The 26,213-nt window shown below is 47.5% G+C and overlaps 1 protein-coding gene across 4 annotated transcripts in view; it reads left to right on the top strand.

The window, feature by feature from the left end:
* The first annotated feature begins 2,153 nt into the window (after positions 1-2,153).
* TFR2 (transferrin receptor 2) overlaps positions 2,154-26,213 on the top strand; it is a 59,556-nt gene continuing 35,496 nt past the window's right edge. The window contains exons 1-5 of one of the 4 annotated variants that reach the window (XM_085848788.1): positions 2,154-2,310; positions 3,295-3,352; positions 6,412-6,616; positions 6,936-7,131; positions 15,701-15,841. In XM_085848788.1, the coding sequence (XP_085704914.1) occupies positions 3,320-3,352; positions 6,412-6,616; positions 6,936-7,131; positions 15,701-15,841 (575 nt within the window). In that variant the 5' untranslated portion in view covers positions 2,154-2,310; positions 3,295-3,319. Of the gene's footprint in view, positions 2,311-2,345; positions 2,370-2,790; positions 3,022-3,124; positions 3,147-3,294; positions 3,353-6,411; positions 6,617-6,935; positions 7,132-15,700; positions 15,842-26,213 lie in introns of those variants that run through there. The other 3 variants (XM_085848789.1, XM_085848787.1, XM_085848790.1) reach the window with 3 other exon arrangements.

The following is a 26,213-nucleotide window of genomic DNA, read 5'->3' on the forward strand; positions in this document are numbered from 1 at the left end:
TGAGGGCGGAAGGAGTAGGGTGTGGGATGAGGCAGGAGGAAGTAGAGTGTGGGATGAGGGAGGAGGAAGAGGGGTGTGGGAGGAGGGAGTAGGAGGTGGAGTGGGATGAGGGAGGAGGAAGTGGAGTGTGGGAGGAGGAAGTGGAGTGGGATGAGGGAGTAGGTCTAGTGGGATGAGGGAGGAGGAGGTGGAGTGGGATGAGGGAGGAGGAAGTGGAGTGTGGGATGAGGGAGGAGGAAGTGGAGTGTGGGATGAGGGAGGAGGAAGTGGAGTGTGGGATGAGGTAGGAGGAAGTGGAGTGTGGGATGAGGGAGGAGGAAGTAGAGTGTGGGATGAGGGAGGAGGAAATGGAGTGTGGGATGAGCGAGGAGGAAGTGGAGTGTGGGATGAGGGAGGAGGAAGTAGAGTGCGGGATGAGGGAGGAGGAAGTAGAGTGTGGGCTGAGGGAGGAGGACGTAGAGTGTGGGATGAGGGAGGAGGAAGTAGAGTGTGGGATGAGGGAGGAGGCAGTAGAGTGTGGGATGAGAGGGAAGGAAGTAGCATGTGGGATGAGGGAGGAGGAAGTGGAGTGTGGGATGAGGGAGGAGGAAGTAGCGTGTGGGATGAGGGCGGAGGAAGTAGAGTGTGGGATTAGGGAGGAGGAAGTAGCGTGTGGGGTGAGGGAGGAGTAAGTAGAGTGTGGGGTGAGGGAGGAGGAAGTAGAGTGTGGGAGGAGGAAGTAGAGTGTGGGATGAGGGAGGAAGAAGTAGAGTGTGGGATGAGGGAGGAGGAAGTAGCGCGTGGGATGAGGAAGTAGAGTGTGGGATGAGGGAGGAAGAAGTAGAGTGTGGGATGAGGGAGGAGGAAGTAGCGTGTGGGATGAGGAAGTAGAGTGTGGGATGAGGGAGGAAGAAGTCGAGTGTGGGATGAGGGAGGAGGAAGTAGCGTGTGGGATGAGGGAGGAGGAAGTAGAGTGTGGGATGAGGGAGGAGGAAGTAGAGTGTGGGATGAGGGATGAGGAAGTAGAGTGTGGGATGAGGGAGGAGGAAGTAGAGTGTGGGATGAGGGATGAGGAAGTAGAGTGTGGGATGAGGGAGGAGAAAGTTGAGTGTGGGATGAGGGAGGAGGAAGTAGATTGTGGGATGAGGGAGGAGAAAGTTGAGTGTCGGATGAGGGAGGAGGAAGTGGAGTGTCAGATGAGGGAGGAGGAAGTGGAGTGTGGGATGAGAGAAGAGGAAGTGGAGTGTGGGATGGGGGAGTAGCATGTGGGATGAGGGAGGAGGAAGTAGAGTGTGGGATGAGGGAGGAGGAAGTAGAGTGTGGGATGAGGGAGGAGGATGTGGAGTGGGATGAGGGAGGAGGCGGGGGAGTGTGGAATGACGGAGGGGAAAGGGATGAGAGGAGGGTCCTGGTGTTGCCTGGCAAAGCCGGTTACCCTTGCTCGTAGATCATAACTAGAACAGTATTTGGTGGGGTGCATACCTCCACCAGGCTGAACAGTTTACGTATTGTATGTATTTCAGTGATAGACCAGATCTGGATTCGGACATTTACCAAAATGTAATCATCTCGTTCTTGTCACCTCCCCAACTGATCCACCAAATTTTGTCATCACGCGTCTACAACTACTTGATATATCATGCGATATGTGGTTTTTGGCCCAAACACTCAAATGGTGAAGAATCGCTTACAAAATTGTCGTATCCAGGATCTTCACCAAAATCTAATCAATTCTTCATCACACACCCAACCTCGACACGCTACACCAAGTGTGGTCCGAATCCGTCCATAACTTGTTCATATCGTGTTGACAAACGGGGGTTAAAAACATTGCAGGAAATGGAGGTAACTAAAAAATTTCACAGCTTGGTCCATGAATCATGATCTCTTACTGAAACACGGGGTTGGATACTGTGGGACCTGGGAGGTCTCAGTGGAACCTCCTGAAACCCACCCACGTGTCGAGATAGGCAACCAACAACATCAACTTTCAGGAATGCACGCGATTGGAAAAACACGACTGTCGCTGGCTCCGCGCATGCGCAATTGGTCACACCCCTCGCGCATGCGCAATTGGTCACACCCCTCGCGCATGCGCAATTGGTCACACCCCTCGCGCATGCGCAATTGGTCACACCCCTCGCGCATGCGCAATTGGTCACACCCCTCGCGCATGCGCACAAGCAGCAGAACGACACCACGTCTTTGTGGTGGTTTATAATTTAATCAGCATGCGTTGAGGGTTTTTTTTTTTTTTTAAAGGTAACGGTCATTGGTCGTGTTTGGTAATGGTAAAAGCAATCGTGTTTTCAGGAGCACAATCGTTGTGAGGTAATTCGCTCAAACGGAAGACTGCGCGTGACTGCAGTTACAAGAAGTAATAATTGGAGGTGACGGCGATATTGTGGTGTTATTGTATTGTATGGAACGACTCCTCGACAAACTAAACTTCACCACAAGGGGATAAGCTATGTTCATTGTATTTTGAGACTGATGTTTGTTTGTAAATTTTAAAATACATATTTCCGACGTGACCGAACAGCTGAGAGCGGTGTATGTTTAGCGGCGGTGGTTTGTAGTCCGGGGTGTGCTTGCTTGTCTCGATCAATGCATCCTTTGCTATGACCCCCTCTCGGATATCGGCGCACATCAATGACGTGATGTACCCGAACGGGCCACGAGGACCTCAGAGGTTTCAGACGTAAAAAACAACGCGTGGTGTGCGTGATGACGTCATTTCGCACGCATTCGGTTGACTGACGTCCAAACATATCTGGTATCATTCGGACCGATCTCGGCACGGCTGCCCCCCGCCCCCCCCCCGAACTCAACTTTGAATTGTGTCAACACGATGATGCAAACACCGTCGGTCGAGTCAGCAATCTGAATCGGACAAGTTCCTCGTTTTGTCTAAACGCGTCCGTCATTCATTCCTCGTTGGCTTTGTCATTCATTCCTCGGTGTTTTCTCCACACAGAGCAAGTTCGCTGAAGTTCGTGCCGATTTCGCGTGCGAACCCAAAGGGCTTGTGATGTTCAAAAGGTGGTTGACGTGGTGGTCGGATGGTCTCGGTCTCTGTAAGGATTGCCTTATGTACCCGACTGTTGTTGGGCTTGCACAAGGCGGGTCAGGGGGCACCGAGCGCCTCCTTATCAGACAGAGCAGATGTACAAGCTGTCCTTGTGTTGTTTTTTTTTTTGGTTGTTGTTCCAGCAGGTTTTGGTGTTTATCGAATGTCTTGTTCATCATATGGATATATATAGTTTTCTCTTTGAATCGGGTTGGTTTAACTTGTGGTGTGCGTGTGTCTTGCAGGGTTCGAACACCTGTGGATTGAGACATGGCCAGTGTGGGTGCTTGGTTTTCCCAAACGGTGAGCCCACCATTGGAGTCAAAAAGCCGGCTCTCCTCGCTTTGCTTATTTAGACTGCTTGTACACGTTAGGAAGCCATCATGAGCTGCTGAATTGTTTTTAACAAATTAATGCATTTTTATCCGCGTCTCGCGCAGTGAACGTGGCTCTAAGAGAGAGAGCTCTGCGTTGTTCTTCTTGTTCTTCTTCTGGTGAAGACAAAACCTTTAGGACGCGGCTCTTTTATATACAGGATCCGGATCTTAAATACTAAACACCTGTACACATCCTCACATTAAGGGTGCCTTTTGAGAGCGTCTATCATGAACTTTTAAATATATTCGGACATTTGCTTTAAAGTTTCGAAAAGTTCACGTTACTACTTAAAGATTATTCCATTTAATGTGTTGTAATTTCGTAAATGCACTATTTTCTCATCATGAACGAGGAGCCTCCATGACTGGTCTCGCTATTGGCTCCATCAAGGCACGTGATGAAATATCGCAAGTTGTTGTTGTTATTGCCTTCAGGACGTGGCTCTTGGACACATTCGTCCTTGTTTTTTTTTATCTGTACCACATCGTTGCATTTACTCAAGCGCACTACACGACACTACACGACCTCTTTCGTCGTACAGGCTGCAGATTGGACAATTTTTTTTTTGTATACCTTGTTGAGGCTCGTGTGAGAACTAACACACAACGCACAGCAAGGGGGGCATGAGACAAGAGGGGTGGGAGTCGGAAGGACAAAACAGTGGGGAACAGAGACATTGGGAGATCTGTGGAAGGGAGAGGGATGGGATGGGGTACAGGGGGATTACAAGCTGGACATCACAGGGACTTTCAGGAAGGAAAGCAGGGAATTTGAAGGAGGTGGGTTTGGGTGTATTATCGGGGGTAGAAAAGATCGAGGATTTGGATGGGGGTGACGTGGATTTTTTAAACCCACCTTGTTGTGATCGTTGTCCTCCTGAAGGATTCTAACTGGCCGATTGTGGAATCCTATTTGACTTCAGACAGAGTTTAACGTTTGTCCGATTTGATTATAAAATCCTACAAAAACCCTATCGACGCTGATAAAACTGATGTCCACACAAGTCCTTCCTTGTGAAACAATTTATTTCCTAATTATACACCATACACTTCTCACCCTTGTACAATGAACTTAAGAACCCCCATTTGATTGCAATATTATTTGGTTCTATTTCATTTATTCTTACTTTAGTTAACAGTTAGACCAACCCGATTCAATTCACTTCTACATTACATCAGAGAGTTTTATTCTAACTTGGTACTTGGTCAGTTCCAAGGAGTACAAGCCACTGAGAAACCATACTTTCTCACGTGCTTGCACTGAGAACAATGTGCCTTTCAAAACATTTTATACTTCCATGAGAGAGAGGTTGGGGGATATTCACCCAGACTGTCGACGTGTCTTTTAGACAAAAAGCCACTTCGTACATTTTCTAAGCAAAGGTTCATTTATCAGCTCGGTCACTCTGCTCCAGAACAACACTTTTCTTATCATTTAGGGCAAAAGTCTTTTGGCCAGAAATGACAGCCAATTCAATTTGCAGCATAAAAGTTACATTTCTGAAACTCCATTTGTTACAATTTAAAATACATTAATATCAATTTTTCCCCCACAGGGGATTATAAGAGGTGGTGGTGAACAGCTGTTTTGAAGGCCTGGAGGGAAGAATGGGATTGAATAGAGTGAGGGAGTTTATTCCAAAGGCAGGAAAAAAGAGGATTGAAAGAGTGAAGGTGAGCAGTGATTTTGGTAGTTTTACCAGAAGGGGGTTGTTGGCGGTCCTTGAGCACCCTGCGGAAATGTGGTGGGGACAAATCGCAGAGAGAGCAGGGGGGGGGGCGAGGCTGGAGAGGAGACTGTAGAAGACAGAAAGACCATCGACCAGTCTGCGGTGATTGAGTGAGAGGCTTAAAGACTCAGCCTCATTGCGGGAGATGCCCATGATCCGAAATGCCCTGGTTTCCACAGCGTGAAGCCGAGAAAGGTGGGAGGCAGGAGCACCAGCCCAGAGGGGAGAGCAGTACTCCATCAGGCTGTGGACAAAAGCTTTGTAAGTGGTCAGGAGCTCAGGTGGGTCAAGGAAGGACATTGCACGACTGAGGATTCCCAGTCGGTGACTGGCTTTGGAGGCGGGGTTTGAAATGTGGCTTTCCCAGGAAAGGTCATGGCAGATAGTGAGACCCAGAAGCTTGAAAGAAAGGACTTCTTCCAGAGGATTGTTGAGAAAGTGGATGGGGGAGTTTTCTAAACGGTCTTTTCGGAGAGACATCGTGAGAGTATGAGATTTGTCCGGATTGAAAGACATGTTCCACGTGTTGGACCAGTTTGTGATTTTATTCAGATCTGCCGTGAGTGAAGAAGCTGCTGTTTGCCAGGCTGAGGGATGACCGATGGTACGGTAGCGGGTGGAGTCATCAGTAAAGAGATAAAGAGGATTTTCCAGAGAGTCGGAGAGATCATTGATGAAAGTCGGAGAATTTCAATTCCATGTAACTGTTGTGCTGTTTGAACTTGTATAGGAATGCCATCTCCACGTATCGAGGCACACTCGCACTTTACGATGAGCTGTCCAGCCCGGATTTGGAACTCAACCGAGCTGTAAACTTCCGTCCTGGTGTTTCGCAGGCAGGCCGATTCTTCAATCCGTGTGCCGTCCGTCCGGATGGGCGTCAAGTTTGAGGAACCGTTTGCCAATACCTTTTCTTTGGGGTATGTCGAAGATCCCATGGGCGTCTTTTACAAAGAGGAGGCGAGTTGTCGCCGACACCTTGAACAAATTCCGAACTTGCGGCAGCGTCTATCGAAAGTTGGGCCTGATCAGCTGGTTTGTGAAAGACTTGGGGCCAAAGAAAATGTTCCAACGAGCCCACAATAAGGTGGGAATAATTGGGGCTGTTAATAGTAGCAGGATGATAGTGTGGTTGAGTAACCTTGAGTGCCTTGTGTAGTGTAGTGGTGTTTTTGAGCAGTAGAACCAAAACTGCTATGCTGCTGCTGCTGTTTCTTCGCTGCCCCATCCCCCTCCTCTGCTCAATTGAGTACAGATGAAAGGGAGGACATACTCTCGGTTTGAGGCAGAGGCACAGCCTGTCGAACTCCAGCAAGCGGATGAAGAAGCGGTCGATGGAGAAGACTATGTTGATGGCATGCCAACCGTCCGTGGTCACCCCTCTGATAGAGGTCGATGCATGTGCTCTTCCAACTTTTTGTGGTTGCCCATTACAGCTGGCCTGTGCATTTTTTCCATCGGTAAGGACATCGTGATCAGACACAAATGTTGGAAAAAAAAATCTCTGTTGGGCTTACAGTTGTTGGTGATCATGGCCAACAGTGTTTGCTTTTGTAGGAAAGTCCTGGGGGTGGTAAAGCTAGTTTGATACCTTGCACATTGTTGGAAATCTCAGAAGGGGAACCTTTTTCTTTGTGTATATTTACGAAGTGGACAGCGTTGGTCGCACCTAGTTAGTGCAGCTGTGTGACTTTCTTGGTAATGACATTGCCTCATCTGGTCTTTTCAAATGCAACTTATTCTTCTTTTTAATTTTTTTTTTCCTCTTCCCTTTCACAGCGTTTTTGTCAGGGTATTTGGTATCCCGGGCAGGGCGAGCTCTCCCTGGAGGCTGCGACGAGCTGGCTTCTTCCCCAGATCCATCGGAGGATGAGGATGGACACTTGGAGGTCGACCCAGGTCCTTTAACTCTGCCTGAGCTCCGGAAATCTTTAGAAAACTCATTTGATGGAAAGAGGATGCGAGAATTTATGCTGTGAGGAATTTTCCCTTTTCTTTAACTTGTATCTTCTTCTGAACAAAGCTTACTTTTGATGTTTAAAATACCAGGGACTAGGCTCATAGAGTAGTTGAATGACAACAAAGGGCAGTATGTTCAAAAACTACCAAAGGGCGTGTAAAGGCCCAGTCACACCTTGACGTTTTAGCCAGCGATGGCAACGTATTAAAATGTATGTAAAACGCTGGCTGACGTTGAACTTTTGATGTTTTTTTTTTTTTAAAAGATTCGGACGTATTTATAGCGACTTGGTCTTATGTATAACGCATTACTAACGGACACAGAACGTTTCGTTGTGTTATAGATAACTTATACCAACGAATGCTGAACCTGTTGTCGGCCAACACAACCTATGACCAACGATAGTCTAACTTCGGCATAGCGCGTTGCACGCATCGCCGACGATGTCGTGACGTAGCCTATTAAAAGGCTGACGCACAACGATTCGAATCATAACTGCCGTAGAAATGGAAGTGTCAACATCGCGGTCACACCTTGGCGATCTTGCCAGCGTATGCCGACCTAAGAAAAATGTGTCTAAAACGTTGGGGCACGTCAAATACGGTATGAGTAAGTTTGGTATACGTGAGTAGAACGCTAAAGTACGCTATCATACGTCGTAGTAAGTAGAGTACGTCAAGAAATTTTAAACATGTTCAAAATTTTACGACGTACTTGGCGTATGACGCACGTTCCGCATGCGATGGGGAGAAGTTGTACACACGATATGTGGACGCTTACACATGTCCACAAAGGCTACTTATAAGCTACTCATAAGTCGAAACACGTCGCGGTAATGTCTTTTTTACGCGAAACTTATTTCTAACTTATGTTTGACGTGCTTTGAACCAATTCTTTACGTAGTCCCAACACACATTTACGTATGTAGACGTATTCCAATGACGTCTTCCGGTCGACAAAAAAAATAAATGAACGTGTTTCTAACTTACAACTGCCATATAAAGACGTGTTCCCAGCGATTTTGGGAATTGGTATATAAAAAGGGGAACCCAACAGTGTTTTCGAGTCCTTTTTGAGTCGATGTCCATGCCAGCAGTAACAGTATCAGTATCGGTATCAGTATTAGTAGTTTGTTCATGTTGGCAGTAGTAGGTGAGTGTGAGGGAGAGGGTGTGGGTTATGATGGATCCTCCTTGCGTCCACGTGTCCACGGGTAGGAGACATCTTTGCACCATTGTTCGAAGTTCTTCGTGGCTAATTTTTTATGGGGCTTTTTCAACAATGAGCTATGGCTTGTTTTTACAATTTAGGTCTATTCATAACGGGTTGGACAAATGCACAATGAACTAATAATGTGCATAGAGCGCTTCGATAACTTATAGATACGGTATACCAACGAATAATTATCGTGTAGCCGGCGTTCACAAACTATGCCCAACGATAGCCTAACTTATCCATATCGTGCGGCAGTTTATCTTTGCCGGTGATGTGGGGTTTGCTATTCATAGGCTGCCACTCAACGATTTAAATGGCTGCATCTCCACTATTGAAAGTAGACGCTTGCGCTCAACAATTGGATTTTTTTTTACACTCAACGACTTTTAAACGGTACCACTCAGCTATTTTCATTGTTTACAATGAACGATTTAAATTGCTGTCACTCGCCTTTGTTTTTTTGAGGCTGTTGTTTGGAAATGTGAAACGTTTCTTCTGAACGTGTTAAAACGCTCAAACGCGACTATTTTAAATAGACGCTGCCGATGGACAATTGGAATCATAGCCAAGCTAGACATCGAAGTGTGAACATCCTCGTCATGCCGAAGAAAAGTTTGAAGAATGCTGCAAATAAGTGTCCTGGCCATGGCCGTGGACGCTGACGCAAGGACGATCCATTATACCGACGTCTTTCAGCCTATGAGTAACTTAAAAGTAACGTCTGTCGACGTGTGGCAACGATCGCGTAACGTGCCAACAACACGTTAATCATAGGTTAGAAATAAGTTTCGGGTACGCTAAACATTACCTCGGCGTTTCTCAACTTACAAGTAGCATGTATTGACGTCTGTCAACGATCACAGACCGTGCATACAACTTGTGGCCAGCGTAGCGGAACATGTGAGTCATACGCCGGCATACATCGTGAAATTTCAAGCATGCAAAAATTTGAGGACAACCGAAAAGTACAACGTTTAAAGCCAGCGTACAACGACGTATGGCAGTGTTTTTCAGAGTGCTCTAATCAAAACTTACCCATAACCTATTCAACGTGTGCCAGCGTTTTAGAAAAAAATTTCAAAAATCGGCATACATTGGCTAAAACGTCAAGGTGTGACTGGGCCTTAAGGGGAGGTTGGACTGCACAAGGAGGAATAACGAGCAACAATGGCTGGAGAGGAACAATGTTGGGTAGAATCTGTAATGTCCAGGGTGCAGTGAGGCACGGAGCGAGTGTGAGCATAGTCGTAACTGTTTATTGCGTGCCCGGATGTACATTACTCTGAGCCTCTAGCGGGCACGTACAGATGTATGCATGCCTAAGCACGTGACTATTATCACAAATACTCCACGCCCCCTCAGCACCCTATGCCCATACACCACATTCCTCCCTCCGAAAAGTATGATTATAAAATGGCAACATGATACAAATCAAAAAGCATTCGCACTAGTGGAGAAAAAGGACACTAATCATCCAAAATCCCCCCAAGTACCACGTCGCTTGATCCGCCCTGGGCGGACAGTGCCATCAGATGGCCCATGCTTACACGCCTTCTGGCTAGGTCGAGGTGACACCCTTGGCGAACCTCCCCCTGCACCATCAAACGCCCCCGGCCGACAAGCTTGCGTGTCCCCCTCGGACAGGACCGAATTAGGCAAACACCCCGAGTCCGTTAGCCCCGTGGGCGCCAGCACGCAGCACGTGGTGCGCATGTCGCTCGGCACGTCTGGCCTTGACGATATCAGGGGTGGGGGTGACGCTGAACAGTGAATCTGCCCCGGCCCCCCACCATCAATCCGAACCAGGCGATCTGCTTGCTCCATTACCTTTGCAGGTTCATCGGTGGCTGAACGTATCACATTTCCACACGGTAACGAAAACGCATTAAGCACTGTCGGCGCAGATGTAAACTTCCCTTCACACCAAGCACGTTTCCACACCTCAACCAACGATCCTGCCTGCTCGCTCGTGACAGGATGACGCAACACTTGAACAAACGATTCTGCATGCCCGTTAGTGGCAGGATGGCACAACATCTTAAACGATGCTGCCTGCTCGTTTGTGGCAGGATGGCACAACATTTTAATAAACGATTCCGGCACGTCAGGATGACACAACACTTTAACAAACCGTTTAAGGTGTTGAACACCGCCGCGATGCACAAGATCATTGCACACATCTGTGAGGAACGGCGGATCGTTGCCAGAACCGAATCTCTCGGGTATGCTTTTATTATCAACGATCGGCTGCAGCCCCTGCACAGCAATGCCCGTCGAAGCACCCCGCCAAAGCACACGCTCCGGCCACTTGGCGAACGCATCGATCACAATCAAACGCGTTCCGCTCACGTGTGGCTTATCGGCATTTGCCTGCCCAGCAGCGTAATGCTTTACCACTCGTTCAATGTCTCTCCCCAACCCCGGCCACCACAACAACCTTGTGAACAACCATAGTTCGGTTGTGGAATGAACGGCCGAAGGCGCAGAGACTATGCAGACCGCGCTCGAGGCGATCACATGCTGAACGATCGCCTGCACGACACGAGCGCGCGCCGGATCATGAGCCGCTCCCACCGTCGAAGGCAGCTCTCCCCAATCCCCCGTTGAAATCGCCTGAACGACACGGGCGAGTACTGTATCTTGAGCCGACTCCACCGCGACCTGCTTGGCGGTGACCGGCCCACCCTGAACCTGGCTCAGTGCAAACACATCAACCTGGTCAGCTGATTCAGACGAATCTGGACCCTCCGCGCAAGGCAAGCGCGAGAGACCATCGCAGTCGGCATGCCCCCCATTGCTCCGGAACTGTGTATTGTAGTTGCAGGAAGTAAGGAACAGACACCAACTCTGCATCTCCGTGGCCCCTGCCCCCAGCAGGACCTTGCCCGCAAGCTCCAAGGGAGGCACCCTCCCTCCTTCCTCAAAAGCTTTGCCTTCATGACCTCGAGTTGTACAGGCTCGTTGCAAAACAAACCTTGATGCTTTTGAAAAACCTCCTCCGACTGATCCTCTAATCGGCTCGGCACGGGTCGCCCAGGGTGAATGGCTGGTGCTGTCCAGTCTAGCCTGAGGCTAGTCAGCCAGTCTCAGCCCAGGAGCGCCGGCCCCTCCCCTCGTACTACAAACAGCGAGAGCATGGCGCTTTGACCTTGGTAGGCGACAGATACGTCTGTCATTCCAAGTGTCATAATCGCTTCGCCGGTGTATGTGTACAGCGTGAGGGTAGACCTGATAAGGTTGAGTCTACGAATGGTCTGTTCACCCATGATCGACACCGCGGCCCCGGTATCAATTTGAAAAACAATCGGAGTCTCGTTCACCTCGATCTCCACTGTCAATGGTCTTGTCACCATCGGACCAATTGAAAACGGGCTCATCATCGGCTGCAGGACCTGCTCCGGGTCGTTTGGGTTGCCTCGTGCAGGTTGCAGGTCTTTCTCCGGGACGTAAAAGCGTACGTCATGTACAAAACCTCGCACAGGTTGCAGGTCTTGCCCCGGGTCATCGGGGTTGTCCCACGCCACGTGGACCTCCGGACCACCTGTGAGGCTCTGGCCGGCAATGGCTTGGATATCTCTCAGCGTCTGTTCGACGGCTGATGCCGTTGCGACTGCTGAATTGAACGTAATGTCCTCGTACTTCAGCCGTAGTATCGTCGAAACCATGTCCGAGTCTTGCAATCCAGCAATAAAATGATCTTTGAGCCTGGCCTGCCGTTCACTCGACGTGAATTTGCAGACGACGGCGAGATGTCTCACCCGCGTGGCGAAACTCGCGATGCGCTCCCCTGGGCTCCTTGCCAGGTGATCGAACTCGTACCGTGCGAGCTGCGATGATTTTCCCGGCGCCGTGTGCGCCTGGAAATCCAATTGCTCCGAAAACAACTCAAAGTCATTGCCGACGAAAACATGCACTCCGCCATGAGCGGTGATCCGATCCCAATCCATCGTCGTCAACTGTAATGTCCGGGGTGCAGTGAGGCACGGAGCGAGTGTGAGCGTAGTCGTAACTCTGTTTATTGCGTGCCCGGATGTACATTACTCTGAGCCTCTAGCGGGCGCGTACAGATATATGCATGCCTAAGCACGTGACTATTATCACAAATACTCCACGCCCCCTCAGCGCCCTATGCCCAAACACCACAGAATCGATCTCTGATGCACGAAAAGTAATGATGTGCAGCAAATTTGAAAGGCTGAAGTGAGGACGAGACAATGGGCTTTGGGAGGGTGGGCAAGTAAGGATTTATTGAGGAATATGTATCACCTGGGAGGGTAGAGGTCAGAGAGAATGGGAGGAGCGAGGCCAAATGGAGAGCCCACCAACTTGCTGCCAGTGGGAGAGTGGAAATCCACCTCCTATCTTGAACTGCCAATGATGCAGTGGGCATCGGTTTCAACCACCTCAAGAGAAGAACGGTAGGAAGTGGGAAGCCATACTCCATGGAGCTCCATGTGAAACCCTTGTACACCATGGTGTGGCTCAGGAATGCCTTAACTCCACAGGGAATACTCAGAAGGTGTCTAACCTATGATCTTGGTAATGTGTTCCCTTCATCAAAGGTGATGGCTTATGGTAAGGCCAAGGGGTTCTGGGAGCGGTATAGTACCTCTTCGAGTAGTTTTTCCGCAAAAAGGATTGGATAAGGGGAGCAGTTTGTTCTCAATCAAAGACGTTTCGTCCCTCCAAGGCACAACAGCTCTGTTCATGGATCTTCATGCTTATGATTTGCTGGGAGGTGAAATCTTCAAACCACTGGAGCTGTTTTTCACACCTTTGCTATTCACTTGTGGCACCAAACTAGGGAAACCTCTTCTTCATTGAATACTGTCCATGAATATACAGGTTTCGCTCTTTTCAAGAAATAAAAATAGGTTTGTCTTAGTTGAACCTACACTCGTATATTCATCATTGTACTGTAGGCGACCTTGGTCATGTCTCCATCCATATAAATATGAGGATAGTGTCTGTCCATTTTCCTATCTCCTTTCACCCCATCACACTCAATCACCAAGCTTTGTGGGTATCATTCAGAGTCTTGTGGTGTCTAAATTTACTTACAATCTCAGACGGTCAAACGTCATTTTTAACAGCAAGTCATTCCGCGCACGGTATTTTCCTCAGAGTCCCTCAAGGCTCATTGTTGTCCCCCACACTGTTAATGCACAACATTTCACAACCACCTTGAGAACATACCAATAGCCTCAAAGGCAGATTACAGAACCATTACCTATACTCAAAGTAACATCAACACAGTCACAGCACAACTTCAATCCTTCTTCATTACCCTACAAACCTGGCTAACCATCAACAGACTGAAAGTTATACCCTCAAAATCAACACTCACTGTTTTAATAAATGATACCAAGGAACATAAGCTCTGCACCACACATCACACTGAACAACATCCCCATCCTCCAACACACACCACATCAAATCAAAATACTCGGACTCACTTGTATTAACACGTCCATGTTGTTCTCAGATCGCATCACAAACATAAAAACAAAAAACGTGCACACCCAAGCTGAACACACTTGGGGCACTCACAGGCACCGACTTCAGAAAACACAAAGAAACAACGTCACCAACATACAAACAGTACATTAGATCGATCATGGACTATGCCAGCTCATCCTGGACCTCCAACCTCTTAAACATCAAAACACCCTGCATAACCATACAAAACACCAGGTATTCTCATAATTGCAGGTTACACATTAACACCGATCGAGCACCGACACACAGAGGTAGAAATGTTAAAAAAAAAATTATCAACGACCACTTGGACATGAGAGGTGCACAGTTCCTTGCAGCTAGCTGCAAATGCCAACACTGATCACCCGTGCAACCACATGGCCAACTATCCACAGGTCCCTAAACACATCAAGACCACTACAAAAACTCCCCCCTCCCCTCAACAGATCAACGACAACTACAAAAAACACATCCATCCCCACATCACCATAAGCACGTCCAACCGAGCGGAAGTTACCAAAGCTGCGCCGGACCAAATGAACGATTTACGGCACCGACGGCCTCACTAATTCTCAATACGCACCGTGCTGGGTCAATGGGAGAAGGCACAGAAAACGAGCTGGAACATTTAACTCGGGGGTTTATTTATAAACAATGATTGGGGAGGGAGACAGAGCAGAGTTATCCGAATATGCAGGCAATTTACAATGAGCGAAAAGCACTTGATTCTACTTAACAGACTGGTCACACACACACACACACACGGTGGCCGCAGCCTTTATTTTGTCCCTTCAGCTCGGGAGCGAAAGGCGAGCTGAGGGCAGGAGCCTATTCTTGCACCTGTCCGCCTCGTGTGGTTCGCTGGTGGGACTCGAACCCGCCGTCAACAACTCAGCACCAAGCACCAGGGACGATGCAATGGATGCCAGCCAGCACGGGAACGGACCAGATGAGACGAGCACCCGCTGGTAGACGAGAACGCCAGCAGGCAAGACGAGGCTTCTCTTTCTCCTTCTCCCCTCTCGACGGCTCGCCACCTGCTCTTATCCTTCCCCTCCCCCTCCCCCGCGGGTCGAGGGAACCGCTCTGAGAGACTCTCCTCCGGATTGGACGAGTGGCGAACATCCCATCTGGCTGGGCGGGACCGCCCCTGAGGTGGTCAGCCTCCTGATTGGACGAGGCATCTCGGGGGGGGGGGGGTGTCGAGGCGTCTCGGAGACCCGCCCCCGAAGAGGCTCCATAGTTGCTTTCGGCACGCTGGCCTCCCATTGGCTGGGGCACGCGTTCAATGCTCGCCCCCTCGCTCATTGACTGGAGGAAACGTTCCATGCCCTTCCTCGGGGCGGAGCCTCGATCTGAGGCGATGGAGGCTCCGCCCACGCCTTCAGCCAAAAACACGTAGGCAATGGCGACCGGTTGAGTGAGGGATGGTGCCGTTGTTGTTGTTGTTGTTGTTGTAGTAGTAGATGTATAAATCCTGACTATAAAATAACTCAAAGCGCACACACAAAATTCCCATTAGACATAGGGGATGGATTCTAACTACACACATACTTATCAAAATAACTGAACGACGGGGACTCTGGCTGTTTGTGTGCAAAAATGGCTTCCAGATTCAAAACAATATATACATATATCGTCGTTTTCGACAGGGTTTCCCAGAAAAAAGGTAAGCTATGGTTTAGGGTGATAGGTATTTTTTATTTGTCAGTTGCTATACATATTTACTATTGTAATAGGTTGCTTGTTTCTGTGATTAGTTGTATCAATAATTTGCTTTTACATGTAGCACTTCTATATGTCTTTATAATATTTGTCTATTATATATGTACTTTTTTCACATGTTCATCAGGCTGTTCCCCCCCCCCTCCCACCCCCCTTGCTCTTACAGAAAGTTGAGCACTATGAAGCGTACCACCGGGTCACCAGAGTCGTCCTTGGCAGCCCAAATGGTGTTTGACCAGTTACAGCTTTGCTCACTTTCCTCTGTCATCACTGATGTTCATCAGGTCTCTATACAAGAACCGGACAGGTCAGGGCATGAAATCCACTATCCTTTTAACTTATCAAAGTTATTGACCTCAAAGCAGTACACCGTACATATTGGTAGATCCATGGGTAGGATATGATGTTTTATTTATTTTGTTGGTTTCTAAATTAAAACTTTACACCTGATTCTGAAAGATATTTTTTTTTGGAGGGGGGAACTAAATTGTGTAAAAGTTGTACTGTGGAGGTTAAAAAAGGTTTGTTACCTCCGCCACTGAAGTTGAAGGAGGTTATGTTTTCACCCGTTCCTGTCCATTTGTTGCTTGCAAAATCGAAGATTTTTCAAGTATATTGGTTAGTCGATTTTGTTATTGGATTTGCTAGATATCCCTTATTGTCGGGTTTTGTGTGTGTGTGTGTGTGTGTGTGTGTGTGTGTGTGTGTGTGTGTGTGTGTGTGTGTGTGTGTGTGTGTGTGTGTGTGTGTGTGTGTGTGTGTGTGTGTGTGTGTGTGTAACGCGAGGCTCCACAGCACAAACCAACAAACCGATTTCGATGAAACTTGGTGAACAGGTGCCATATGAGGTGGGAATGTGCGCGTTTGAGTTTCGTTGCTAAGCAACCACCCATTGCTATGCAGCGGCCGAAAAACCACGTTCACTATTTTCAATACTTGTCCTACAGTTTTGAATGTGGAGAAATGAGACTTCGGAATTAAACACTTCGAGATATTTAGAAAATTTTACTCGAGCCAATTTTTGATTTTGGTTTTATTTTTCAAATGGTAGTCCTTCAAAAATAGGGTGTCTATTTACCGTCATTTTTTATGAGTGCCAGTTGGCAAAATACGCAATAGGAAAAATCTTGCCAGGCAGAGGAACAATTGTATGTGAACCAATACGTCTTGGCAATGAATCTTCGTCGGTGGATCGGTCAGAATGAAAAGCATCGTATCCAGCGCTTCGATCCTAGCGGATCTCTCGTCGCCTACCGGCTTGTTCTGTCTGTCTGTCCATCTCCTACAGGTCACGATTTTATCCGATCTTCACAAAACTTCACCACATGGTAGAGTTTGTCATAAGGAAGAAGCCTATTGTTTTTGAGATGAAAAGGTCAACATAGACCAAATGTCAACAACTTCGGTGAGATTTCTAAGATCCTCAATTTTCATCCATTTGACTTGAAATTTGAAGAGGATATATATTTCAGGTGACTGAATTCAGACAGCCAATTATTTTGGAGGTCCACATTGGCCGAAAGGTCAACATAGGTCAAATTTCAAAATTGTCAATTTTCATCCGAGTCACTTGAAATTTGAAGAGTATTTGCATATTTGGTCATTGAATTCAATCACCAATTCTTTTTGAGGTCAAATTTGTTTTATCGATTTTGCAAGTATCATGCTCTGCATGACGTAGTCTTCTTGTTTGTCTGTTTGTGTGCAGGATATCTCAAAAAGTTGTGGACGTGGACAGGTTCGGTGTGCGACAAGGACAAACTGGTTAGATTTTGGTGAAGATCCGGATCCGGCTATGAGAATTTTTTAAAGTGATTCTTCACCATTGAGAGAAATGGGCAAAAACAATATATAGCACGATATCTCAAAAAGTTGTGGACAGATTCGGATGAAACTTGGAAGACACGGGTGTGTGACAAGGAAGAACTGATTCAATTTTTGCGAAGATCCGGATCTGGATACGAGAATTATTCGATCTCTAAAGTGATTCTTCACCATTGAGAGATGGGGCTAAAAACGATATAGTACTGCATGGCATGATATTTAAAAAATATACTGGACCCAATATCTTATCATGGATCAGGCATTCCGTGGCGGAGGTATGCGCTCGACCGAGTGCCCTTCTAGTTCATGGACAATGGGTTACAAACTCGTTGCGATAAATATGTCGAAATGTGTTCATGAAGATCAATACCTAAAAGTTAATAGATAAGGAAGTTTACATCATGGACAGACTTTGTCTTGTGTTTTCTCTATTGGAGCCATGAAAGTCAAACATTCCATGAAAACACTTTTACAAGCAACCCATTTATTAATTCATTTTGTTTTCAACAAAAACTGTTCTTCCAATTCGGTTTATTGAACATTTAACTGTCCAACAATTGAAAGATTTTGACAGTTCAAGTCTATTTATAAGTAACTTGTATGGTATTTTGTTTTCGTGACGTCCAGCATTTTGCTTCCATTCCCGACAATGCAACATCCTCTTTGTGAACTATTGAATCTGATTATAAAGCTTCACTCATTCAGAAATTCAATTTTTCTATTCATGCACTTAATTATGCTGCCCATCTGATCATAAAAAAGTCCCTTAATGCCTCTTTAATACAGGCTCCCTTAATTTGCCGTCTAAAGACTGATCAAGCAGTCATCAAATTCTGAGAGAGCAGTAGTAAAAGAAGATGGCGTCTGGTACGGGTGGGAGATTCGATGCTCTGAGGTTAGAATCAGAAAGCTCCATTGATGGTATAATTTCTGAGTCCCTGAATGATGTCGTTAGCGGTGCAATTAACCAGGCTGTCTGAGTGCAACACAAGTTCAGTTAACACCCATGAAAGTAGATGAAATGTTGGAGTAAGTGTCATAATTTCAGCTATTACTGCATCCATAGAACAAGTGATGGCTGATCTAATGGGGATGCTGGTGAAAGATAGAGAAGAGTCTGACAAACGTTTGGCGGGACTCGTCAGAACGGAGCAACTTCAAAGATTCAAATTGGATCGTCGTGAGCAGCACTCGTGGAAAGGCAACATCTTTGTGTTTGATATCCCTGAAGTTCCAGATGAAGATATAAGCCAGTTATTTGTCGACCATGCTGCTGATATTGGTGTTGAAATTACAACACTTGACATTAATAGCTCTCATAGGATCCTGGTGGGGGTTGTAGTCATAATGCTAGTTATAATAGACCTGTTCCTATCATTGATAGATTTCTCTACAGAGATCTCAAATCTAAACTCATGAAAAAAAAAAAAGAGTACCTACACCTACATGAAAAGGAGAACTGAAAGCACGTATATGTGAATGATGCCCTCACCCGCCTGAGAAGCAAGTTGGTTCGTGAGCTGAGTAGAGATCTGATGTGAAACAAGTGTGGACAATGGAAGGTTGGATTTACTGTCTGCACTCCGTTGGTGGAAAGGATGGCTAGATTTTCAACATTGGTTTCAGCATCACGACTTTTTCAGCATTGGATGGCTGGATTATTGTCAGGTCAGGTCATATTATATCTGTGACTTGCTACAGATACCATGTCAACCTGTACTAGCCTGTTTCATGGTCGGGTTGCCGGTGAATAAACTGTCTCTCCCACCAAGTTTCCTGCTAAGGAGGGTGTATGATATGGACACCCAGCAGGATTAAAAACAAAACCCACCAAAGGGCAGAGGAGCTCCTTGTGAGCCAACAGTCATCCATATCTAGTGCTCAACTGTGTCTGCAGACGTCGTCCTGCAGTTGGGTTACTTTTTCTTAGGAGGTTGGTGGCAGGATTTGCACTCCGGCAACCGTAAAACTCTTCATTCCGCAAAACATATGAAAAGCACAAGAAAATCTGAAAACCCACTCAGTGGGAATACCTCCTGTGCAGCTGTCCTTCACAGGATAGCTCACCAGATGAGGGGAATGGGGTAAAGCCTTCGGAACCCCCAATCTTTGAAAGGAGGCAAACCACGGGGTAACCTTTCCGGGTCAGATTGTGGTAGTGTGTGTCTGGGTGGTGCTGAAGTGTCGTCCACCAGATTGCGGTCTTCTTGGGTTAACCTGAGGCGATCCCTCCGGGTGGGTGCCTGGAATGTCCTATCCTGAAGACAGGATGATCACCTGTCTCTATAATAATCTGAGCTCAAGTGTTTGGACATCGGTATTGCAGCTCTCTCTGAGGTTTGGAGACTGGATTGTGGCAAGATCATGGTGGGTGGTTACACCTACTATTGGTCTGGTCGCCCTGATGGTTACCATACCCGAGGAGTTGCTGCAGCTGTGTCCAGTAAGCTGACTCCAATGATGATTGAGGAAACACCGGTCAACGAGCATGTTATGAGACTAAGGATTCGCCACTCCTTGGCTGTCATTTCCCTGGTCTCTGTATGTGCTCCAACTGAAGCGAGTGATCTCACCGTGAAGGACGCATTCTATGTCACGCTTGAGTCTGTGGTTGATCGTTGCCCTAGGTTAGAGCCGAGAGTGGTGGGCTCTTGACAGAAGGAGTCTGAAGTGAAGGCCCACTGGGCCGGTTACTTTTAGCGGCTGTACCAGGCTGATCCACCAGCTGTTGAGTTGGATGTCAGGAGTGTTTTTCTATCCCTATTGCTGACCCTCCAATGAACTGTGGTCCACCTTCGTTTGTGGAAACGCTGACTGCGGTGAACCGGTTGAAATGGGGTAAACCTCGGAAGGATGACAAGCTGAGGAAACCCACCTGGTGTTATTTAACGGCACGACAGGGCTCAAACTCGAGAACCCGAAGATCTTAAGCCGGCCACCTTGACCGTTTAACCAAAACCAGGCTTATTTTCCTGGATGAATAACATAAAATATAGTTTATTTTCTTGTTATTAAAGGGAATCACAAACGCTCAGACCACCTCTGCTAATCTATCCCTTGATACCCTACAAAATAGATATGATGTGTTTTTAGGTCATCTCGTTAGAGATGACCTAATAAAACCAGTCTCGATGTCCGTACGTCCGTTCGTACGTCCCCTTTTTTCTTCCGATTTTCTTGATATTTGGTATGTGGGTAAATGTCGATGAGGGATGCACGACAGTTTGACCTTTGACCCGATTGAAGGTCAATGTCAAGGTCACTCCAAAGATGCGAAATCGTCCATTTTTAAAATCTATCTCCTCTGCCGTTTATGATCCGATCTTCGAAATTCCTTCGGATTCTGATAATATGGAACAATATCTAAATTTGGTCGGGCCGGATTTTGAAATTCGTCCTGATTATCGAGTCACGTGTCTTCAAAGTTGGAAAAATCGTCTGTGATACGGTCAAAAAAAAATTCGCCCGATCTTGATGAAACTTGCTATGTAGGTAGGGGTCGATGAGTGATGCACAACGGTATGACTTTTGACATGATTCAAGGTCAAGGCCACTCCAAAGTTGCGAAATCGTCCAATTTTCAAAATCTATCTCCTCTGCCGTTTGTGATCCGATCTTCGAAATTTCTTCGGATTCTGATAATATGGAACAATATCTAAATTTGGTCGGGCCGGATTTTGAAATTCGTCCTGATTATCGAGTCATGTGTCTTCAAAGTTGGAAAAATCGTCGATGTGATACGGTCAAAAAAATTTCGCCCGATCTTGATGAAACTTGGTATGTAGGTAGGGGTCGATGAGTGATGCACGATGGTATGACTTTAGACCTGATTGAAGGTCAATGCCAAGGTCACCGATGCTGTAAACTTGTGAAATCATCCATTGTCAAAATGTTATCCGCCATTTATGACTCAAATGCGGTTTGATTTCTGAGGTCTAGGTTCTATCCTTTTGAAGACACATTGATCATAAATGTTCCAAATCAACCATTTTCAAAATCTATCTACGGATAACTCAGAAATGTAGTTTGATTTCTGAAGTTTTCTATCCTTTTTACTCCCGGGCTTTCGTCTGTACGTTGAACCAAAAGACAAGACGACATCGAAGCCATTCTAAGCCGATCAGAGATCCACATCTACAGAGCTTCAGAGATGACCGTCACCCCCAACCGGGGGTAATTATTTTTAATTTTTTTTTTCGATTTCCCAATTATAAAGTCGCTAAATTTGCCATTAAAAGTCAAAATCTTCTTTTTCAAATTAGCCACGACGTCACGCATGGAAGTAGACCACCAGCTCAGTACTGTAGATGGGTTACATCGTGGTATGATTTAATGGCGAATCATTTTCGATTTTCCACAAGTATCCCAAGTCGGTGTCCTTGGTGGTTGTAGTAATTCAAACTAAGATAGTTTCATGCGACACAAATGGCCGAAACAACCTAAGTTTGCCAGAAATTGGACGAGATTTGTCTGAAACACCCGTGCTCTCGGAACATTTTCCAGAGCACTGTTATGAAACAACAGAGATGGCTAGATCTTGTGGTTATCCACCACAATTGAGAGTATGCCATCCTCGCTATTAACTGAAGGAAACAGCCGTTGCTCAAAACCAAAACATCTCTACTGAGCTAGCAGCACATGTACATGAGTGATTTGAGTGGTGAATCAAACACCTGTAGCTATTGCCCAGCAGTTATCACAAGAGCACCTGAAAATAATTATCTATTGTCAACATATATTTCAACAAAGCAAATGAATCACCATCTATTTATAGTGGAGACAGAGTATGTATCATCATCTACTCCGAGTCGATTTGACCTCAGAAGCTAAAACTTTCATGGTCCTCACCCCCCCCCACCTCCACATTCCCCCACAATACCCACCACCATCCCACACACCCCCTCCACCTTGCTCCCCCTTCCACAATCCCCCATCCACTGGGGATGGACATCGACATCTCACGGACATGACGGTGGGACACAGCATGAACACAAATGATGTCTGGGAGAAGTATAAAATGAGATGATCCCATTACATACAAGACACCTGGTCAGCTTGCGATGTCGGGACAAAGCATTCGTCGCCTATTTTGTTTGCGGTGTCTGAGTCTACCTGGGCCGTGTCTGTGCTGTTGGGCAATGATGGGCATTTCTGCTCGAGTAATATATAACCCGATTTATCAATTGATACAAAATCCTTTCATTATAAACCATCATTTAATTGGAAAATCAAACCTTTCCGAGCTGAAGTGATCATGTGACTGGCGATTTCATCTTCACAAACACTTCTGCCTTCTTCCTCTGAATTGCTCGCACAAGGCTCAAAAAACAATGCGGCTCTACAATTCCCCCGAAAGCGTTTTAATGACTAATTTTGTCTCCTATAGTTTCTTCAAAATCCCAATGATTACTTTCAACATTCTGAGAATCATCAGAGTTGCTGATGACTGTGGAATCGGTATCTGAATCAGAGTTTGACATGCACTGTTTCTCTATGTAAAGCTGCCGTTCAGATCAATATGGCTTCAGAGTGTGACGTGACTGGTGAAATCGAAAATCGACAATCTCGGGCTCTTTTTGACACTTTGTGATTGGCAAAAAAAATATCCCCTTCAAATTACCCCTTAATGCTTATTGGTTTTCAGAAGAAAAGAAAATTGCATTTGGGTCCCCCTTTAAGGTCATGAAACTTTATCTTTTATAATAATGATAAACTTGATCAAATAATGCAATCATGGCGATGCTGATGCAAACCTTGCCTCAATAAATTCATCATGATTGAGCAAATCAGCGAAGGGAAACCCCACGAACAGCAAGCCTATCCTTCCTGTACTTCAATTTTCATAAAATAATGATTTTAATGATCGTTTAAAAAAGATCCAGAAGTTTTGTGCTCCTGAAGCAGTCTTGTACTCCAACCACCATTATACACTGTAATAACACGATGTTGACTCACAGTTTAGGAGTTGGAGGCTTTATTGATCACCATCGAACGCAGCGCCAATCAAGATGGGACATAGCTATTATGGTGGCCTCTTCTTTTTCCCTAAATACATGCCATGCCCTCTAATGCAAAATATTGATATTGTTACGGATTCGCGCCCGCCGGCGTGCTGACGGCCACGTAACTCGAATCGCGGCACGTCGCCCACCGGACGGACAATCCAGTCGTGACCCTCTCGGACTAACGCCGGGAACCAGTCACGGGTGGACCTTTCGGTCTCACCGCGATCGAGCCAATCGGCCCCCGCGTGGGATAGGGTTGCTCGCCAAATTCGACCTACCTAAGTATCCACACGGAGGGTAGACCGGGCGATCGCACCTCGCCGCAGGTCGACTTCGGACACGGGCCACTTAAGCGACCCGTTCCGTACTATCGGGATAACCGAGCGGTGTTATCGTCGGCCTCGACGGTTCGATTAACTATCGGGCGTATTCAGCCCGCTACCAACCCTTTACGTGAAGCAAGATGAGGATTCAATGAAAGGAATGACGAAGCGAAGCGGGAAAACAGTTCAACATAAAGCACATTTATTCGCGATGAACGGAAAGCACACATATACAATTCCACCAAAAGCACATAGAAAAGAAGAAGACAAAAAGCAAATGCGACAATGCAGATCTAATACCGATTACGCGAGCACACGGCAACACTTATACAATTTTACTTCACAGACGGCGCCGACAACACACATTCCCAAAGCAAAAGAAAAGAGAACCACCCTCCAGGATGAGGGGGTAGGCGGGCCTGGGGCCGAGACCATGTCGGGCCTACCCGTCTGATGAGACGCGGAGCGGCGGTGGTGCCTCAACTCCGCGGGCCTCGCGGACAGTGTCTGGTAGGGGGTGGGAAGGGGGCCCCCTTGGTCGCACTATCTCAGCGCGGGGGGGAAACAGGAGGGGGTTGCTGATGCTCGGGGAAAGGAGGATTTTTACTCTGTCTCGGGTCCCGCGACGAGCGTCTCCACCTCGACCAGGTCGCGCCGTCGGCCTCCCTGGTGTGCAGCTCCCGGCACCGACGCGAGCACCCCCTCGTCTGCCTTCGCCGCCGCCGCCTCTCCACAGCTCCGTCCTCTTCGCTCCGACTCCAACTCCGAACTCTTCCTCCTGCGAACTCCTTCCAACGCACACACAACTCCAACGCACACGACGACACTTTTCTGACGAACGCAGCCGCTTATATAAGCCCCGTGGCTTCGCCTTTGACCCCCTGCCTTCGACCTTTCACCTCGCTCCCCATTGGCCCGAGAAAAAGTGGGCGTGAATGCATTTTGATCCATGAATTTGCATATAGCGACCGCCCTCCAACGCCCTGGAGGCGGGGCCAAATCGCCCCTTGCTCACCGATTGGACGGAACAAAAGTGGGCGTGAGTCGTTTTTGATCCGTTTTTGGAGCGGAAAGTCCGTGGTTTTGTACACGCTGTTCGGCGCGCGCCCTGCACGAGTCCAATACCGGTACCCACAAGCGGCGCAAGAACGGTGGCGATGCGACGGTTGCGAGGTGTGACGGTAAAGGTCGTGGCTGTTGTGGTGAAGCGGCGCCGCGGTGGGTGGTTGATGTTGTGATGACTGTTGAGACGCGGTTGGCGGTGGTAACAATGGCGGTTGGTCCAAAATAAAGATAGTAAAAGAAAAACGGCTATCCTGAAGAGTCGCAGCACGCATGAATGACATTTATTCCCTCTAGACAACGGGTTTGGGCCTAACTACACATATACTTACCGAGATATCTCACCTAAGGGACCTGAATGGTGGTTTGCGAATTTGGTCAACCACAACACTACCCCCTCCCCTTTTTACAGACTCGTCCCGAGTCGTCAAATTTTCGTGTGCCATCATGTGTAGTTTTCCCCTAGTACTTTTTACCTACGGATCCCTGAGTGCGACATTCATGGTATTCGTGTCCCCAAAATAAATAACCTGAGGGCTGCGTAACTACCTAAACAAACTCACTCACACGGACGACTTAAATAAAATTGCCGGCGCTAAGACAAACATGCCGGGGGCGCACTCATATTTACAGTACATCTTAACCTTAACTTACAAATTTTACACAAAACCATGGCCCAGGATCACTGAACTCTGCAAAAAGAAAGCAGTTAGCAGGGAGCCAGGCTGCTCGCATGCAGTCTCTGGCTCAAAACAATGCAGGTGACAGGGAACGTGGCTGGCTGCTCACACGCAGTCCAAGGCCTTCCCTTTTGAACTGAACGCAGTGAACCACAACGGTGCATGGGCTGCACAAATGCAGTCTCCGTGCCAGCTCAAGTGGCACACGCAATGAACACAACGGATAGATGGATGGACACAAACACGGTGCACGGGCCGCCACTGCAGGCCCGTGTTGTAGCTGCCAACAGGGCAGTTCTCGCAGCTTGCAACTGTTGCCTTGCGGATCCTGGCGCACATGGAAATGAACAGGGGGGGGGGCAAAGCAAAATTGAACGGGGGCTGGTGAGCAGGGGCAGTGGGCATGGCATGGCAAAGGTGAGCAGGCAAACACAGCCCGCAGAAGAAGGCCGCTGCAGGCAAACACAGCCGGCAGATGAACTGGCCGGCACAGGCCTTGAAGAAAAACAGCCAGCAGATGAAGTGGCCGGCACAGGCCTTGAAGCAAAACACGGCCAGCCGATGGCACAGGCCTTGCAGCAAAACAACAGCTGCCGATGGAGTTGGCCGGCCTCCGCCTTGAAGCAAAACACGGCCAGCCGATGAAGTTGGCCAGCCTTTGCCGTTCAGTGGAGGTTGGTGGAGGGAGTGCGGTGGTGCTGGCCACTTGGAAGGCGGGCTCGGACCTGCCTACCTGTCTCCCTCCCACCTATCGCCTTTGCCTGTCACTGTCTATACCCACCCCC

The sequence above is a fragment of the Eptatretus burgeri genome, chromosome 12 (genome assembly GCF_056783735.1).
Source record: "Eptatretus burgeri isolate ZD-2024b chromosome 12, Ebu_testis_v1, whole genome shotgun sequence".
In the NCBI taxonomy this organism is placed as follows: Eukaryota; Metazoa; Chordata; class Myxini; order Myxiniformes; family Myxinidae; genus Eptatretus; species Eptatretus burgeri.